The sequence below is a fragment of the Falco naumanni genome, chromosome 17, assembly GCF_017639655.2.
Source record: "Falco naumanni isolate bFalNau1 chromosome 17, bFalNau1.pat, whole genome shotgun sequence".
NCBI lineage: Eukaryota > Metazoa > Chordata > Aves > Falconiformes > Falconidae > Falco > Falco naumanni.
The window spans coordinates 5974333-5992516 of NC_054070.1; the positions used below are offsets into that span (position 1 = coordinate 5974333).

At 53.7% G+C, this 18184-nt stretch overlaps 1 protein-coding gene across 1 annotated transcript; it reads right to left on the reverse strand.

Moving 5' to 3' along the window:
* Positions 1 to 665: 665 nt before the first annotated feature.
* On the reverse strand, positions 666 to 17123 carry C17H6orf132 (chromosome 17 C6orf132 homolog). Its single transcript, XM_040616359.1, is given in 6 exon segments — positions 666 to 4093; positions 4473 to 6142; positions 6144 to 7327; positions 7670 to 7745; positions 12322 to 12437; positions 16923 to 17123. Coding segments are annotated over 6 exon segments (3333 nt in total). The 5' UTR covers positions 17104 to 17123; the 3' UTR covers positions 666 to 3987.
* Between the last annotated feature and the right edge of the window lie 1061 nt (positions 17124 to 18184).

Below are 18184 nucleotides of genomic sequence, written 5' to 3' on the forward strand. Positions count from 1 at the left end.
GTTTTGCGGTATGCTCACACCATCTCTGCACTACATGCTGTTCAGGTTTGGGGACACTTCTGTAAATACGTTGTGGCTAGAGTAAAAGCTTCAAGATACTCATTGCATACTTTCCTCATAAAAACCTGGTTCTGTAGCCAGAGCTGGATTAAAGAGATGAGAATGTAAATAAGTGTAATTTTTGAGTGGAGAGAGTAAGCCACTACGAAGACAAGCCTGCCTTTTATGGTGCTGCTTGCATTGCTCATGCTGTGCTTTCAGTTTTAACTACAACATTCTAGTTAGGACTTGCAAATGAATATGCAAGTTTCATTACTAATGAAACACTCAAAACCAAGAACTATTTATAGAAGCAGCACAGGCTGAACTGCACGAGCTCCTTTGCCAGCCTACCTAAGCAGCTGGATGTGAGGGGTGTTTAGAGTGACAGGGCAGTTAGGGCTAGCTGCCCGCGCATTCCTTGACTGGGCTTCCAAAAACACTTAAAATTGCCAGCTCTCAGTAAGCAGAAATTGGACCAAGCCCTAGGAAAGCTGAAATTCAGAGTTGCTGAGGCCAGTTTGAGCTGTTTCCCTGTCCTTTTAATCTTACATGCAAAGATCAGTCTTAACAGCAGACGGACCACTTAAGCCATACTAAAAAAAAAAGTCAGATCACACATGCAATAAAACAATACGTCCAGACATATTTAATGCAAGAAGGTTCAATGGCACTCATAAATAAGACACTGTTCAACACTTTACAAGTAAAGGTCTCAGTTATACGACATTAGCAGGTACTTTTGAGGAAGAGGCAGCTGCAGGGGATGATTTTAAGTTGTATCAAGACTTGAATGACCAAACTGCATCAGAGAGGGTTGATGTGGGAATAATTCCATTGTCAGGCTGCAAGATTGCTGTCAGTGCTAAGGCTATAAGGTTGCTTTGCTCCATCGCTACCCCTTAGTCTCTTCCTCTTCTATTGCTAAATTTATACAGCTGGGAAGGAGCAGGAACGGGAATCAGAGTGCAGTTTATCTATGCGCTATCCTGACAGTTACCTGGCCAAGGAAGAGGGAGCTCTTCCCCATCCCTGCATCCTCGCTCTTCACTAGGGATTTAACTTTCTGTGTAAGCGCTTTGGCTGCCAACCACTCCAACAGTGGTTTCTTTGTAACACAAACAGTTCCCGATGGCCCCAGCATAGATGTCTAGTTGTTACTGAAATAACTAGAATTTTGCTTAAGGCATTCAGAAGGAGCTGCGATAGCCCAAAGTGTTTAAAGAATAGAATAGTTCCATTGCTTAAAACATTCATGCTAATCAGTTTCACAACTGTGAGCCAAGTCCTAGCTGATTTAGTTATAGCTTAGTCCACTGTGCATTCCCAGAATGGGTGTTCTTTGAATGAATAATGGCTGTTTCATAAAACTGACTTACATTATCATGCTTCTAATATTTAATACAAACAAATACCTGTCTGCTAGAAACAAGACACTCCGCACTATATAACACCAAATTACAACTACATATGAATTGCGTGTCTGGGTGAAATACTAAAAGTGAAATTCAAAGCAAGTGCCACCCTTGGAGTTTTCACATTTTACTTTAAAAAAACACAACAAACAACCCTAAAAGCAAACAAAAAAAAACCCCAAACACCACCAAACCAAAACCAACTTGTGTTGGGGATACACTTACACTTAGGAGAACTTTTGAGGGGTAAAGTTGCACACACCCACCTCCATTTCTGGGCAAAGTCAATCTTGAAGGCTGAAGTCTCCCAACAAGCCTTTAAATTTAAAACTGCTTTTGAGAATTAATCTGCAGTTATAACTTAATAATTTTTTTGGGGAAAAAAAGTAACAGGAAGAAAAACCAATGAGGTTGCAATATTGTCAGAGAGGCTTTTTCATTGTTTCAAGTTAAGCTGGTGAAGCTTCATCCAATGCTAAGACATGACCCTGAAGCCACCCAAGCAGTGTCACAGCTTTACTTCCATAGGTAAGTAAGAATGCTCAAGATGCTCCTCTTACGGAAAAACTTCCATGTTTTAAGGGCGGGGTGGGGGTAGAAGCTATTCTACATGACACTGGCACACTTAAATACCCAGGGAGTTACTCCATAGTCACTTTTCTCCATAAACATTGTTTAAAAAACAAACACCCAGATATTTAAAATGTGTTATTTCAATACTGGCTGGGGTGAGCATGTCTGGGAATCTTTCAAGTCACTGTGACTTACTGGCATAAAAACGCCATTTGAATTAGCTATTAGACTGATTATGGTACTTGGGTTTTCATTTTATTCACAGCAAAGTAAAGTTCAGAATACTTTGAAGCTGCTGCAATATTTGAAACAGCAGTTAAATTATTAGATAAAGTTGGAAATAACATAAAACGTAGAACTCAATGACATGACATTAATAAAAACTTCTGGAAATTCCACCGTGAAGGAAAATTTATCACTGAATTTTGAGTTGAATTGTAGAGCAAAATCTGCTTATATGCACACATGCATACGTGCATGCAACACAGGATAAGCTGGAGTGGAACTAATGATACTGTATAGTACTGAAAATAGAAAGTGCTTTCCATAAAAATAGACTAATGTCTCAAAGTGCTTTTAGTTTGTCAGTGACTAGAAAACATTCTCTACAAGTTTTTACACTTATCTTACAGTGATTTTCAGCAAGTTTACCTATGAGGAAGATTATATATTTCTAATTTCAGCAAGTTGGCTATTCAGAACTTTGGTCAGCTATTGTGGCACTGTATTGCTTGCTCTGTAGTATGAAATACCTTCTTTAAGGCTACTTGTATCTCCCACCCTGCCCCACAGCCATCATTAGGTCCTTCGGAGAAGCACTGGCGGGAAGCAAGGACAGGCTTGCACGCAGGTCCGGCACCCGGACAAGCACTTAGGGAGCTGGCTCCCGCTGTTCCCCTTCGGTGTGCCACTGCAGGCATTCCACGCACCAGGAGCACCCACAACCACGCTGGAACTTAGCTTCTTAGTCCCCCAAATCAGACAAACTAAAGCCAAGTCTCAGTATAACAGTTTATAAGGACTCTGTGGCTTTGCTTTTAGAGGTGGGGTTTGCATAGGCACGAAGTGGCAAGAGACCCCCGAGGAAAGCACCATCAGCACAGCACCTTGGCGAGTCACTGACACTCACCAGCTGATAAAGGAAAAGAAGGGCTGCTCAATGTCTGAGGTCTCCAAAGTGCTTTGCAGCCAGCCATCCAGGCCTCACAGCCTTCTTCCATGAGGAATAATTACCAACAGAAACATTTACAGTGACCAAAAGGTGCAGGAAAGCAAAGGGCCCCCAGAGGAGGGGGCTCAGCCCTTTGCGGCAGAGCTGCCCCCAGCTCGGCAGGACAGGCACTGAGAGCCAGGAGCTGTTTTTAAGGCACCAGCACAACAGATTCGCTCAAGGCTGTTGAAAGAGGTGGGGACAGAAGAGGTTAGGATCTAGACATCCTAAATGCTTTTCTATCCCATTGGCCTCACGTTCTTATTTTCAATCCCCTACACGTAGCTATACACCAGCTCGCTTCCATTATGCACAGCTCCCACTTGGTCTCTCCCTACTCCCAACACGTTGGATTTAAACCAATTAAGAAAACAAACAGAAAACAATCTCTCCAGTGGGGATGCTCTTCAAAGAGAACTAAGGATGCTTTTTGGTTTTCTTAGACCTATCAGGCTGCAATTTTGAAAATAATACAGGGCGGGAGGGAAACAGGAGAAGGAAAACCATGTTTGCTTACGTAACAAGGCAGCAGCCTGACCTCTGTAGTAACTACTCTCCGTGACGGTCCTTTGACAAGAGTCCAAGTCCCAGGTTCACTCCCCGCATTCTGCAGCAGCGGCTTCAAGCAGTGTGTTTGCTGGCTGGGTTGGGACCATCCCTGGTGCCCATGGAGAAGGAGACGACCAACCCAGGCACCTTCTCACCCCTTCCCAGCTGGATGAAGGCGGCGGAGCAGCCCTGTGGACAAACCTATCGGTGGCCGCTCTGGTAGGCGTAGGAGATGGGCTGTCGTGTCCCAGGCCTGACCGTGAAGGTGTTGGTAGGTCCGCCGTACGGCGAGCTGCCGTGGGCAGGTCTGGAGGGAAAACAGGGAAAGTCACTGAAAGCCGAGGAAACCCTTTGTTGTTGTTCAATATTGCAATTATGTATTTTATTTTATTTCTAGTGGAGCAAGGTGACTTTTGTTGCCTCGCATCCCTGTTCAGCAAGACGGGGAGGACACAGCGATGGGCGCCAGGGTCACGGCTGGCACCAGGAAGGAGCCATGCCACAGCCACGGCCCCGGGGCGAGGCGGCGGGAGGAGACCCCGGCTACGAGCCAGCGCAGCCCAGCAGCACCGCGCGAGCCACGGGGCAACAACTTCCCCCAGGCCCCTGCTGCCCAGAGCCCAGCCTGCCTCCTCCTCAAGGGGACACAGAACACAGGGAAGGGGTCAGCTCAGGGCGGCACATACCTGCTGGCTGCCACCATGCTGGTGGGTGAGAAATCCCCATTCTGCCCCTTGTACTTGGCATCGGCGCCGGCGCTGCCATACGGCGCTGCTTTCCCAGTGGCATCAATGGACGTCCGCCTGCCCTGCGTGCTCGTGGGGCCGTTCCTGTGGGCAGAGCCAAGGCGGCGGACCCCCTCCCCGGCCGGGGAGCTGTATCCCCCAGGGACGTAGGAGGAGAGGGCACCCGTGCCCCGGGGAGCTGCAGCTGCCCGGGGGTAGGAGCTGTCGGGCTCAGAGACGTACAGGCGCTTCTTGATCAGCGGGCGGGGGTTCGGGCAGCGGCTGAAGTAACCGGCAGAGCTGCTGTAATCGGGGTACTGGGGCACGAGGTCCCCGTTCCTCCTGCTCTTCTCCGAGGGCAGCGGGGCGGGCGGCTCACGGCTGCCCCCGTAGCTGCGGCCGTAGCCGGGCCACCTGAAATACCGCGGTGCCTCCGAGCCCCGGCTGCTGTCGGGGAAGCTGGGGCACTTGCGGCTCTCCTGACGTGGGAGAGGTCCCTCGGCCTCGTCCGCCTCGTTGCTGAACTCAGGGGGTGGGGGGATGATCCCGTAGTCCAGCGCCGTCTCCCTGTTCTCCTCCTCCCTGGGCACGTCGTGGCGGGCTGGGCCGGGCTGGGTCGGCTGCCCGGCCTCAAAGAGGCCCCGCAGGAGGCTGGCGGCAGAGGCCCGCGGGTGCCCGGGGAGGCTGGGGGGCTGCGCCTCGCCCACCGCCCGCGTGTCCCGGCCCTGCTCCGAGGAGCTGGAGAAGGATGGAACTTTGCTCCGTCCTGACCCCGCTGCAGGCGGCCGGGGCACCACGGTGAAGGAGCAGGGCTTGGACTCATGGCGGTAGAAGCTGGTGGAGGTGGTGTCCGACGAGGCGCTGCCGAGTTTCAGGGGCGGCTTCACCCGCGGCACAGGTCCCACCTCAGCGCCCTGCCGGCCCCGCTGGGCACGCTGCCGGGCTGCCAGGAGCAGCGCCATGGGGGAGCCCCGCTCCACCCGCTCGCCCGTCACGGGGTGGATCAGCACCTCCTCCGGCCCCGCGGCCGAGGCGCTCGGGGGGCTCCGAGCCAGGCTCGCGGGGCAGGGCGGTTCAGCCAAGCTGGAGCCACCGGGCTGCTCGGCTGAGCTGGCTCCAGCCCGGTGCACTTTGTACTGGAAGACAGCTGTGTTGGGCTGGGGTGCTGGGCTCTGGGTGGGAGAAACGGGGGGCGTGGGGGAGGTGGGAGCAGGGGGCTCCTCTGCTGGTGCCTGAGGTGGGTCTGAGGGGCTCATGGTGCTGTTGGGGGACCCTGGATCAGGGATCAAGATCTCTGTGGCCTTGCTAACGGCAGGGGTGGGATGGTCCTCGTGCCCCGTCCCATCCTTCTCCACTGCAGCCGCTGGTGCTGGGAGTGGGCTCGGGGATGGTTTTGGCAGCACCGATTCACCTGGGTCTGGGGGGCTCTTCCTCACACGTGGGGTGCTGCCGCCATCCTCGGTGCCCTGCTTCTGGGTGCCGAGCCCCAGGCAAGGCTTCCCTTCTTTCTTCAGCGCCAGCACAGCCTCCAACTCGTTCCTGATTTTAATCACGCTGCGGGTCTGCGTGGTCGGGCTGCTCTCCGGAGCGGGAAGCGCCATGCTGGGAGAGCCCCCCTTGGCACCGGGGGGGGCTGCTGGGCACCTCCTTCTTCTCACTCTCCCCTCCCGTGGGCAGCTGCGCGTCCTTCCCGGCGGGTCTCGCGGGTTGGGGCCCACTGAGACTGGGCTCATGGCTGCCAGCGTGGTCAGTACCGCCGGCCGTGGGCCGCGGGGCGGCTGGCTTCTCCAGCGGCCTCTCCTCCCGCCGTGGGGAGCGCAGGAGGGCCGAGAGCTCGTGCCGCAGCCTGCTCAGGTTGCTGGCATCCCTCCAGTCATCCTCACAGATCGGGTAGTCCGGAGGGGGAAGGTCAAGGTCATTTGCAGAGAGAGGTTCGGGCTTTGGAGGAGAGTCTCTCTCAGCTGGTTTCGGCTGGGGAACCTTCTCCGTCTCAGAGCCTGGCAGTGGGGACCGGGGACTGGCAGGATTTGTCCCTTGGCCGAGCCCTGGAGCCAGCTTGGGGCTCAGCGGTGGGGGTGTGGGCACAGCCGGCTTCGCGACAGCCTGACGCAACGGGGAATTTCTTTGCTCGGCTTCTCCTCTTGCGTGAGCTTTGGCCGCGGGTCTTATGGTGAAGCACGGTGGGAGGGGAGGCCGGGCATGAGGCTGCCTGGGGAAGGGCTCCTGCCGGGGCGGCTGGCTCTCCGGCACCGGGATGGAGGAGGACCGGGCTGGGGCCGGGGGAGGCACCTTGAAGGACCTGGGGAAGGTGAGGTGGGGCTCGGGACACTGCTTGGGCTGCAGACTCTCCTTCGGGGTGGGCACAGCTGGCACCCCAGCCTCAGCATGGCAGAGCGGCCCCTCAGCGTCCGCCTGCCGCGTGTTCAGCACCGTCTCGGACTTCCACTTGGAGATGCCGGTGGCGAAAGGCGCCGGGGCCCAGCTGAGCGGTGAGGCACCCGGTGGGGCTGGTGGGATGAAGTCTGGAGGAGCCGGCGTGCTGGGGGAGGACAGGGCAGAGGCCGGAGGTGGCGGCGGTGCCATGGCGGGAGGTGGCGGCACTGTCTCGGGTGGTGGCGGTGGCGGCGGAGGAAGCATTTCGGGTGGTGGCGGGACTGGTGAGGCTGGAGGTGCTGGTGCCATTGGAGGGGGTGGTGGGGGCACCGACGGTGGCGGCGGGATGTCTTCATCCAGGTCATCTCCCTCAAGAGCCTGCAGGTGCAGGTCCCCCACAGAGCTGTACATTCGGTAGTTCCCATTGATCTGGGAGCCAGAGCCTGCAAGGAAGAGCGAGAGCACGGCGGTGTGAGCACCTTCTCCGTCAGCGCTGCGACGGCCGGCATCGCCTCCAGCCAGCTGTCCTCCTAGGAAGCCAGTTTATTTTGCTCAGCAGCTGTCTAAAGCCTGCTGAACTGTAACAGCCACTACGCCTCACCCCTTAGAAATGAATTCACTTTCAATGACTTCAAAAAATAATTAAGAGGAGACTCTGTTTTCGCATGAAAATCTCATGATCAGACTGTCTGCTCCAGAGCTCGGTACACATCCTTCCTTCCCCAAGGGCATGGTACTGCCGAGTGCTCAGAGCCGGCCAGGACTCGGCAGAGAAGTTTCCTTACCAAGAGCTGCTTTTTCCTCAAAGTGTTCTGGCACCGACGGCGTTGGCACAGCCACCCCGTGGGATTCTTGGGCATTCTGCAATAGTTCAGAAAAGGGAGCTGTTAGTTTTATGCCCAGGGTATCAGAGCGAAGCGCTGACAAGCCGGCCCTCGCCTGCGCACTGGTAATTTGTCTACACAAACAGCAGCCTGATGGGACCCAGGGCCATTCCCAAGACCGTGCGGTCCCTGCTGTTGACAGGGTTTAAGGGGATGTGTGGAGTGACAAGGGTTGCACAAGCCACGGATACATCCCCCGCGCTGGCCAGGCGCAGAGGGGCTGGAGAGGGGCACGGCTATTTCGCATCCAAGATTAGGGCTCTCCAGCCCACAATCAGCAGCACCAGTTTCTCACCATTCACGTACCAAGCAAACATAATAGCTCCCACGGGTTTTTGTGGGTATTGCTCTCCAGCAAACACTGCCAGTTCATGCCGCAGTCACGTACACACCACACTGAAGTCACGGACAGACTTCCAGCTTTTTGGGAAACTGGCACCAGCATAGCTGAACACTCTGGGGAAAACTGCTATTTGTGCGGTTTGTGTTTCACTCTCAATTACTCCCTCCGTGTTCATGCTGAAAACTCAGCAGTGTATTTAGCTGGTACAGGACCATGCAATTTAGCAGCCTACACATTTGCAAGGATGCTTACAGCTAGGGTACTTTGGATAATTACAGCTACCCATGGCGAGATATTCATGGCACGCTGACTCACCTAGAGTGCTGACCAGGGCTCCTGCCCCGTACACCTGCCAGCAGCAGAAAGCCTCTCCTTTTCTCCGGTGACTCACTGCTAAGATTGCTCTGCAGAGGGGCTGGAGCTGCTCATGAAATGTACACTAACGCACCCATGTCCAAAAACAAACCGGTGCTGAATCAGGCTGTCAGCACAGATCTAAGTGACTGAGGCAGTGGACTGGACTTTCACATACCAGCGTTGGGAGAGACCCACAGCAAGGAAATGACACTCCACGAGCAGCACAAGCTCGCAGACCCCATGGGCTGTGGTCAGGGACATCTCGTCCGGTTCCCAGGCTCCGGGGTCCACTCTGTTGTACCCCTGTCCACCCCAGGCAGCCGTTTGCATTAGATGTTCACAGCCCCTTGTGCAAAGGAAAAGTTATCTGGCCATCAGCCTGCACCGCTCAGTGTGGTGGCTGTCTGCATACAAACGCCTAGATAATGATTGAGCCAGTGTCCCCTGCCTTTCACTGGCATTATCGCTATTTTTACAAGAGATTGCTATAGGATTCCAAAGTCTCCTCAATCAAAGGTCACGCTGGGTTTATACAGCCAGCCCCATGCAGGGCTCAGACTGCACATTATCGTTACTCACTGCCCTGGGTGTAGCAGGAACACAGGAGCCGCTGGGGCAGAGCCGACATTAAGAGCAGCAGCCGGGGCTCCTTCAGAAGAGCCCTGGAATCCCCCAGCTTTTGGCAGAATAAGATAATACACATGCCTTGCTTGCAAAGTCCATCGCCCTGCAGATGACCAAAGATCCCCTGTAACCACAGGGGAATGAACCAGGTATTGGTGAGCCAGGAGAGCACGAGTGGGAATTTGCATCCCTGGGATTGCACAACTGATCAGACAGCTTTGTGCCGATGGATGATGGGCAAGCCAAGGTCTGACAGGGCCTTAGGACAGATCTGGTAGTAGCAAAACACGAGGTGAGCCTTACAGCCTCATCTCAGCCCTCTTTTACTGGTCCCAACAGATACAGTACGAGGCAGAGGAAAGATCCTTAACTTCAGCTGAAAGCCAGAGGGAAGGCAAAGGCTGACAGAGGCACTTCAAGAGCTGGTAATGAAATTGTGCAGAACAGTGAGATATAAACACCACAAAGAAAAAAAACCCAGCAGTCCCCATTTGCTATGGAAATTCATTGCTGCCAGTCTGCAGGGCACACTGAGGATACCTGCTCATTTACAGGGAAACAAAGATGCCTGAGCGCTGAATTAAAAGCAACAAATGCGTCACATGTTTGGACAGGAGTGGAGAGGGAATGGCAGTCGGAAGAGATCTATGCAAAGCTGGAGGAAACAGTCCACATTTCATAAACGAGTGGTAATTTTGGACATGTCATTCCAACAGATCCTAAAAACTGGGCAAGCCTGTTTCACACCAAAAATTTCTATTGCAGCTGCTAATGCTTAGCTTCTCCCTCAAAAACCACCCATCCTCACGTCATGAGCTGGCTTCTAAAATGGAAAGCATCTCCAGCACGCTGCCAGTCCCCAGAGATGACTAGAAAGATTGTTTCCCGCTGCTGCGTCTGCTGGGGTGTGACCAGCCCAGCAAACCTCCAGCTGGTTCAGAGCAGGCTGCTGCGCTCCTGGTGTGCCAGGAACCTGCATTTCCAGTTTGCAGTTCCTGAATCAGATTTATGTATGCCGAGGATCCTGTTGGGGGGAGCTTTCACTGTAACCACCGGGAATGGCTTTTCAGTGCTGGAACAGGGTTAGGTACCCCTGGCCCCAGTGAAGGGGAGCCTGCCTGTGCTCATGGTCCCCAGCTCACCCAGTCTCTCAGGAGCCCATGCTTCCTACCCATCATGTAGACCAGGTCCAAAAAAACCGCACCAAAACACAAATGCTTCGCATCCTGGGGTCTCAGAGAGGCCAAGGGTCTCTCCGAATATAAAGAGCTACCCCTAAACTCCTTGTTTTGAAGCAGAGCTAAAGCAGATTGGTGGTCAAAGGAATTTCTTCCCCCAGGACGCCAAAGTCCTTCCTGCACCTGCAGTGCCTGGGAAGCCGGGTGGGCAGGGGGACACAGTGGTACCCGAGCAGCCCCCTCTCCTGCAATCCCTGCTGCGACTCAGCTGGGGACAGCCAAGGGCCGGGTGATCTGGGGGGAAGCTGCTGGCGCAGGGGGAGCTGCCAGGCACACGAAGCCCAGCGGCCCCGCTGCCGGGCAGGGTGTGTGCGTCCTCCTGACTCACAGCTACCCAGGCAGCTGCTTCTCAGCCTCCCCCCGCGCAGGACGGTGTGGGGGTGGAAAGAAAGGGTTAAGGTGGGAGCTGCTGAACAGCCCAGTGCAGATATGTATGTGACAGCAGAAGTGTCTGTGCCAGATCAAATCATCATCAAACCTAATCAAGGTAATGCAAATATCCAACACAGACTGGTCCTTAAAAACACTGCTTATTCCTACTAACTTCTTCAGTTAAACCTGCTACACTCGGAAAAGAAGCACAGGTTTGTGAGGGACCCTCACAAAGGCAACTGAGGGGGAAGAGAGCCCCAGGACCAGCTGTGCCTCTGCAGGCAGGAAGCAAGCACCTGGCTAGGGTGACAGCCCTGAGTATTTGTCACAGGGACCTTGGTGCTATTTATTCCTTTGCCACATACACTTCCACTAGTAGTAAAGCATTAGAAAGCTCTAAAAAGACGCGAAAGGCCAGTTGCACTCTAAAAACCTGGTGATACGGGGTACCAGCAACAGTTGCACACCCACACCTGTGCTACTGGAGAGGAGTTTCTCAGGCACTGGTCCTACAGTTACTTGACTCAGATCCCAGACGAGATTTTCACCTGCTGTGATCTTTTGGAAACCATCACAGAGGGCACAACCCCTTTTTAAAGCCTGTATAACCCCATAACTTCCTAATTATGCTCTCAAATAGATATATAAACTCCTGCAGCCCAGTTGTCCTCCCAATGACACCTGCACAACTCCATTAGCTCCTAATTGCACCCAGGTGACAGCAGACCAGCCCATTTTCTGCTGAAGGTGACGGCTGCTCTAAAAGACAGGGTTATACAAGGGAAAACATCCCTTGCTCTCAGAGAGGATTTCCTTGTCAAGACCAAAGGCTTTTAAGTGCTTTAGTGCCTTCAGTGACCTGCATGTGTCCCCACAGATTTAGCTATTGCCACCTCCAGAACACTTCTGAGCAATCGTCCGCTTCACTGTACCCTTCAAGGGATAAGACCTTTGGAAAGGTGCGCTACACCGGGGAGGAAAGCCCGCTCAGCACACCTGGCAGCAGAGCATGGAAGCCTACAAGGAGCACGTGTGGCTCCTGGAGTCCCAGCTGGGTTAAAGCCACCTCCGAGCCCCCTGCGTCCAGCTGTCCAGCTGTGCTGGCACTCGCTGCTCCAGTCCCTGCACCCGGCTGCTACGGGAGCACTGGCAGCTTTGCAGGGAACGGTTTCCCTCACCCAGAGATTGAAAAATCAGACTCTGCACAAACACCTCCTGCATTGCCTCCTCGTTCCTCTGCTGTAAACAGGACACAGTTTTGCTATTGCTCTCTCCAGCAACATGCCTGATCCAGAGAGAGATATGACAGTAGCGGTTAGATAAAATGCAGTGCAAGCCAGATCTATCATCTACACACTCAGCGATTTTTTTTTTAATTGAAAATGCAAGTCTGATGATGCTTACGTCTCTCGCCTGAGCACCACGCCTATGTCCAACACAAGCCTTGAACTCAAATCACCTCCTAATCCCTCGTATCCAGCATTATTATAGAGTGGTTTTGCTTTTCATTTATTTTCTTCCCTCAGGTAGGGGATGAGAGCAGCAGCCAGCCTGGCTGGTTCTGGGCACCAGTCACACACGCTGCTGTACCAAATCCCAGCGGCGAGCTGGATACTCACAAGGGGTAAGAAAGTCAGCAGTGGCCGGACTCTCGGACGAGGTTTAAGCGTTGCTGTGCCAGAGTCAGTCATCGTCCCAAAGCGATTGTCACCATAATACACTTCAATCACATCACCTGAGGGGAAGAGAAGACTGTTAGCAGCACTGCATCTGGGGCAACAGGAAAAATAACATGGGACAGATTTGGAGGAATAGCTGGGTGTTTTGGAGCTGAGCTGGAGATGGAGGGCAGGGGGAAGCCCCGGGTGTGCAGGACCCCCGGGCAGGTGCTGTCACACCCCTGCAAGGCACAGAGAGCCTCCCTAGAGCTCCACATGCTCTAGTTTAATGAGCACAGACATCAAAGCCTGTTCTGAAAGGCTTATTTCGAAGAGTAGCCAACTTAAACTTACCTCAAGAGGGTCAACAGTTAGCACAAGCACTCAGTGCACTCCCCACCCAGATTACATTTAGGGAAGGAAAAAGCTTCAGAAGTGACCGGATCATCTCTTTACAGTGCCGCGAGGCTCTGACTCCCAGGAGAGCCGGCGCGGGTCCAGGGCAGGTGACCACAGAAGTGACAAACCAGCTGGTAAGCTTGGGCAGAATCTGACCTTGGCTGACCCGTCAGCGGCTGGAATTGAGGGGGGAGGCAACAGCAGAGCCTGACCACCAACCACACCAGCTGGAGGGAGAGAGCTCCTGCCCTTCCTCACCTGCCTACCTCATTAAAGGGCAGAGTTAATTACAGGTTCGTCACTCAGCCCTATCACGACAACAGGTCCCTGTCACTTATGCAGCGGAGAGGGACAGCAGAGGCGTCCCTGCCCCCTGGCTTGTGCTGAGCAGCAGCGGGGCGAGCGGAGGGGAGCGGCTCACTGCACCGCTCGGGGACAGCAATGCCAATGGGACATGCGGGGGCTGCCCAGGGAGGTTTTTCCCCTCCGTGTTTTGCTGCCATCGGCTGAGGGCAGCAGGAGGGGGCTGCCACAGCCGCTCTCCCTGCTGCGGAGGGACACCGCCAGCACCCACAGCATCCTCGTGCATGCTGCTGGAACAACTGGTTTCTGACCCCTGTTGCAATTGGTATGGGGGGACAAACCGTGCTTGTCACAACACTTTCACACTTCAGCCTGCCTTACGGAGAAACGCTCTGAATGTCTTCCCACGAAACACTGCTATGAATGGAGACGCTACAGCAGGAAGCGGTTGCAGAGCCTTGGTGTTACAAGCAGGAGAAGCCATCGGGCACTCTGGGTTCCCAGCCCTGTGCTTTTACCTTGAACCACACCTTTTGGGCCGGTTTATTTCTGACAGTGAATAAAGCTCATAAAATTAGTTTAATTACGTTCTTTGTGTCTGATTAACAGCATGAATTAACAAGCAGAAGCACTGAAGCATGTAAACCCCACCTTGGCTGGAAGGAGATACACAAATAATTTGTAGCCAAGGAGACCAACATTAAAGAAAAAACAAGGTTTGAGGAGGAAGGGGGAAAAGCAAGAAAAATGGCTGTGATCAGAGAGCAAACTGCAGGAGTGTCCCCACCTAACAGACTGCGATAGTGGTTTCAGTGAGAAGGAAGAAGCAAACAGCCTCCCTCTCTTCCCCAAAACACAAACACCAAGAAGTTGGTGGGTTCTTTCCCCACCCTCCCTAAAAGCTGTTTTTGAAAAGCTGTGTTTGAAAGCACAGTCCTCAAACCTGACCCCATGTGAAAGTGTGAAGTACAGAAACTGTTTCTGTCAAGTATCGTACAGCGATTAAAAGCCAAGGAGCAGAAAGGTGAAGGTTGTATAAGCTCCGCATGCAGGCAAAGGGGCTGGGCTGCATTTCTGAGCCTCCAAAACCCAAAGGCAGCGCTTGCCAAAGCAGGGCTGCTGCCTGGGGCACCGGCTGTGCCCCAGAGTCCCTGACCGAGACTATGCAAGCAACTGGTTACTGCCCCAGCCAGTGTCCCTGCTCCCTCCCACGTGCCCCTGCTCCCACACAGCCCCTCGCTGGCCCGAAGCACTGCCTGTGCCCTCCACACACTGCCAGACCCGATGGCTGGGGTCCCCAACCCATCACGGACTGCCATGGCATGTAGCTGTGGTGGTCACCAAGTCTCTGCCCTCCTTGGCCAGGCACAGATCAGGCAAGCAGCTCCCAGGGAAACAGAGCTTTACACCAAGTTTAGTGAAGGGGGAAAAAAGAAAAAAAAAAAAAAAAAAAAAAAAAAAGGAGGAAGGCAAATGGTTCTGTGAGTGTTCCCACAGAAAAGCACTTGCATGAACAGCTGGAATGAAGAACCTGACCACGCCAGGGGCTGGGCATGAGCTACCACAGCCTCTGCTGAAGGTATGGTTTGAAGGCAAATGAATTCCACACAGCCTTGAAAAATGCCACTGAGTCCAGCAAGCATGCAAGCTTTTCCTTTCTCCCACCCACTACACCACAAGTTACCCTGGGATACACCCAGGAGTATCCATCATGCTATCACTGTCCATACGGTCAGTCATGGCATCCTCCCCTTTATCCCAAACTTCTCCCACTACACAGGATTCTTTAAAAAAATGACATTTTCTTCAGCTTTCAAAATACTAATTAGCCTGCACTTCACTTAGTGTGGTCCTACCAACAGTTTAACCCTTCCCTGCCTGTGAGGGGCCCAAGCACAGAGGAGCTGCTGGAGTCGCGAGGACAGCAGAGATGTCAGCAAATGATTGCTTTTGCATAACCCCCTGGGTGACCCCACGTTCGGCGAGAAAGCAGCAAGGATTAAGGCTAATGCAACATGAGAGTTTGAATTCAGACAGCTCTGTGGAGCGGCAATCGAGTAGTTCAGAAACTTGAAAGTTTTCTATTAAACAAGACACTAGGTAAACTCAGTGAGAAACTGGATTAAAGATCACAAGGTCTTTGATCCTAGATTACTAAGCATCGCTAACCTGAATGCATTTAATTAAAGTAAAATGAAGTGCTTGTAGTTGTGTTTTCTTTGCTAGATAAACAGGACTTGCCTGCTAAGAGCCTGTCACCAGTAAGACCTGTGCTCTACCAGCTTCGTTTCCTGGAAGGAGGGATCGGGAAACACACCCTCGGAGGCTGTCGGAAGCCGCTGGCCCTGGCTATGCTTTGGCCACTTTTTGACATTCAGCCTGTCTCGGAGACGTTAGTGTCCTCTCAGTCATGGGAAATAAAATAAGCAATCTGCAACACAAGTAATGGAACTTCTTCCTACTCCGGTGTTGCATCACCTGGAGTAGGTGTAGCAGGTTTGACGCTGGGATATCCACAGCTCACAGCGAGGAGAGGAGGCGGCATCAGTCACTATATTCAGGAATCTCTGAGTCAGTGACATGCAAACCTACACCCATTCCACATTGCCTAACTTGTGTTTACTTTGTATGAAAAACTAAGGTGGGGATTAGCAGAAGCAATGGACTCCTTTTGGCAGTGGCGGTGGCATGAAGCTATGCAGCCAATGTTCAAGAAACATGGCCAGGGATGAGGCTTCACTAGGTAAGGCCGTGGCACCGTGGAAATCAAGGTACAATAAAGCTGCCCCTTGGACTGCTTAGCTGCGAGCGTGCCATTCCCCGTTCGCCACAACCAGCCCACGCCGCAGCACGCGTTACTCCGAACATGGTCACTCAGCTTCGGTGTGTCACCCTACCCTACACAAATTAAATTAATGATATAAAAGCCGAGAGGATGCTAAGGAGTGATTCAACAGCTTTGCTTTATGCTCAGATTTCAAGGACTCCTGGCTTTCACTTTGCAAACTGATCCGCACAGCAGTTCCCCACACCTGAAAGGAATGCCTTTGTACTGCAATTGCAGCCACGGAAATCAGGCTTGTAATAAGCAGGCACAGCGACTTTTTTTTTTCCTCTTTCTTTTTAAATCCAAACCACATCAGAGAGAGGCTTGAATCCTCCTCAGATTTACAACAGTTAGAAATCAGCAGTTTTTCTTTGGTGTTTGAGAGTTGCATGAAACTCTCCGTCACATTTTCATTTTATCTCTGTTTCACCAGCTTGGCCTTCAGGGTGTAACCACCTCGCAAGAGCTTCCGTGGCCAATGCTCCCCATCGCACAGCCCAGTGAGCAGCGCTTCCCTTCTCCAGCTTGTAAAGTGTTTGTTGGAGTCTCACAGCCACCAAACTTTACCCACCAAGCGCTATCTTTTATCTGCCTGGCTCCATTACTATTAATTTGGCTCCCTCCTACATGAGCCTCCAGGGCACAGTATTGCAATTAAAACCACAAAGAAATACAAATAAATCCTGAGGAATATGCAACCCGCAACTCCCCCTTCGCGCACCGGCCTTCAAGAAACAGGTTTACAGGTAAATAACCCCAACCTGGGCAGGAGCAGATCTAACATGGCGTGGGAAAGCGCTGTGGAAGCGAGAAAAAACAACGGCTTCGCAAGTACTTATCGGCCCGAAACTGCTCCTCGGTCAAGTTTCACGCCCCGGAGGGAGCGCGGAGCCCGGCGCCCCCCGCTCCGCAGCCGAACGCGGGTCGCAGCTGCAGCGCGCGGCCCCCGCGCCCCCCGCCCGGTGCTTCCCGGCTGGGCGGGCAACGCGCCCCCGCCCCCCCGGGTCCCCCCGCCGCCCCCCCGGACACTGACCGGTGCCACCCGCGCTGTCCGAGGTCACCTCCTGCGTGAGGCTCCAGGGCGGGTTGGTGGCGAAGAGGGAGGCGGCGGCGGGGCTGGCGTGGCGCTTGCCGAAGAGGCGGCTGAAGGTGCCCTGCACGGAGTGATGCTTCTTCATCCTGGCAGAGCCCCCGCCGCGCTCCCAGCCGGGCATCCCCGCCGCGGGGAGCGGGGCCGCGGCCACCGGGGGTGGGGCGGGGCGGGGCGGGAGCCACCCCCGGCCCCTCCCTCCGCCCCGGTGCCTCCCGCCCCGGTGCCTCCTCCCGCCGCCCCGGTGCCTCCCCCCGCAGCGTCCCAGCCCGAGGGGCTTCTCGCGGCGCCCCCCGCCGCGGGCCCGAGGCGAGAGGCCCGGGGGTCGGCGGGCCCGCGGGGTGCAGGCAGCGTCTGGTCCCTCCTACAACCCCCCCAGCACCAGCCGTCCACCCTCGCCAGTTGCCTGTCCAGCGAGCGTCTGGGCCCGGGCGGCTGGAGCTCTCGCCTTCCCCCGGGTTCACCCCTTGACTCACCTGCCCCTGTGGAGCTGGCCTGACCCAGGCTCTGCCGACCCGCTCGCAGGGCGCGCTGGGACCCTGAGCCCCTCTCTGGGACCTGCAGGTGTCCTGGCGATACAGGGAAACCTCAGCCGGAGCCGGGGGGAGCTGAAGTGTAATCCTTTCCCCCTGCCCTCTCTATGCTAGGAAGCAAATTACCGCTGAATTTTTTGGAAGTGTCTTACTAAGCACCAAAGTCCCCGTCCTCTATGTGGATGAGCCCCCCTGCAGATCTGTACCGGCTTCCACGGGACCAGACACTGCCAGAAACATCCCCCTCCCCAATGCGACCCCCGTGTTATTAGGGCTTGGGGCATTTTGTGATGCAAAGCTCGAAGGCGGTGGGACTTCACCCCAAATCATTTCTTGTTTCAGGTACAAAAGCTAGTGTCTAGCATTGCCAATGATTTTCTGTGTCATACAAGTAAAAAAGGAGAGTTAATGAGTAACATTGATTATTAATAAATGCTGGGAGTTCTGGAGAACTTTAAACCCAAAATAGCTGTCAAAACATTAACTTGGAAATGAGCTCACGGGTAAGTTCATCCTATCTGATAGCTATTCTATCTCCACCACATTTTGAGAGTCAAAATGATATAGATTTCCTTTTTTCAGTGATAAGTATCACTTATTTAATCACTTTGAAACTACCTTTTCACAACCTTTTTTTGCCACAAAGTATAGGTAGGGCAGCACATTAGCTCA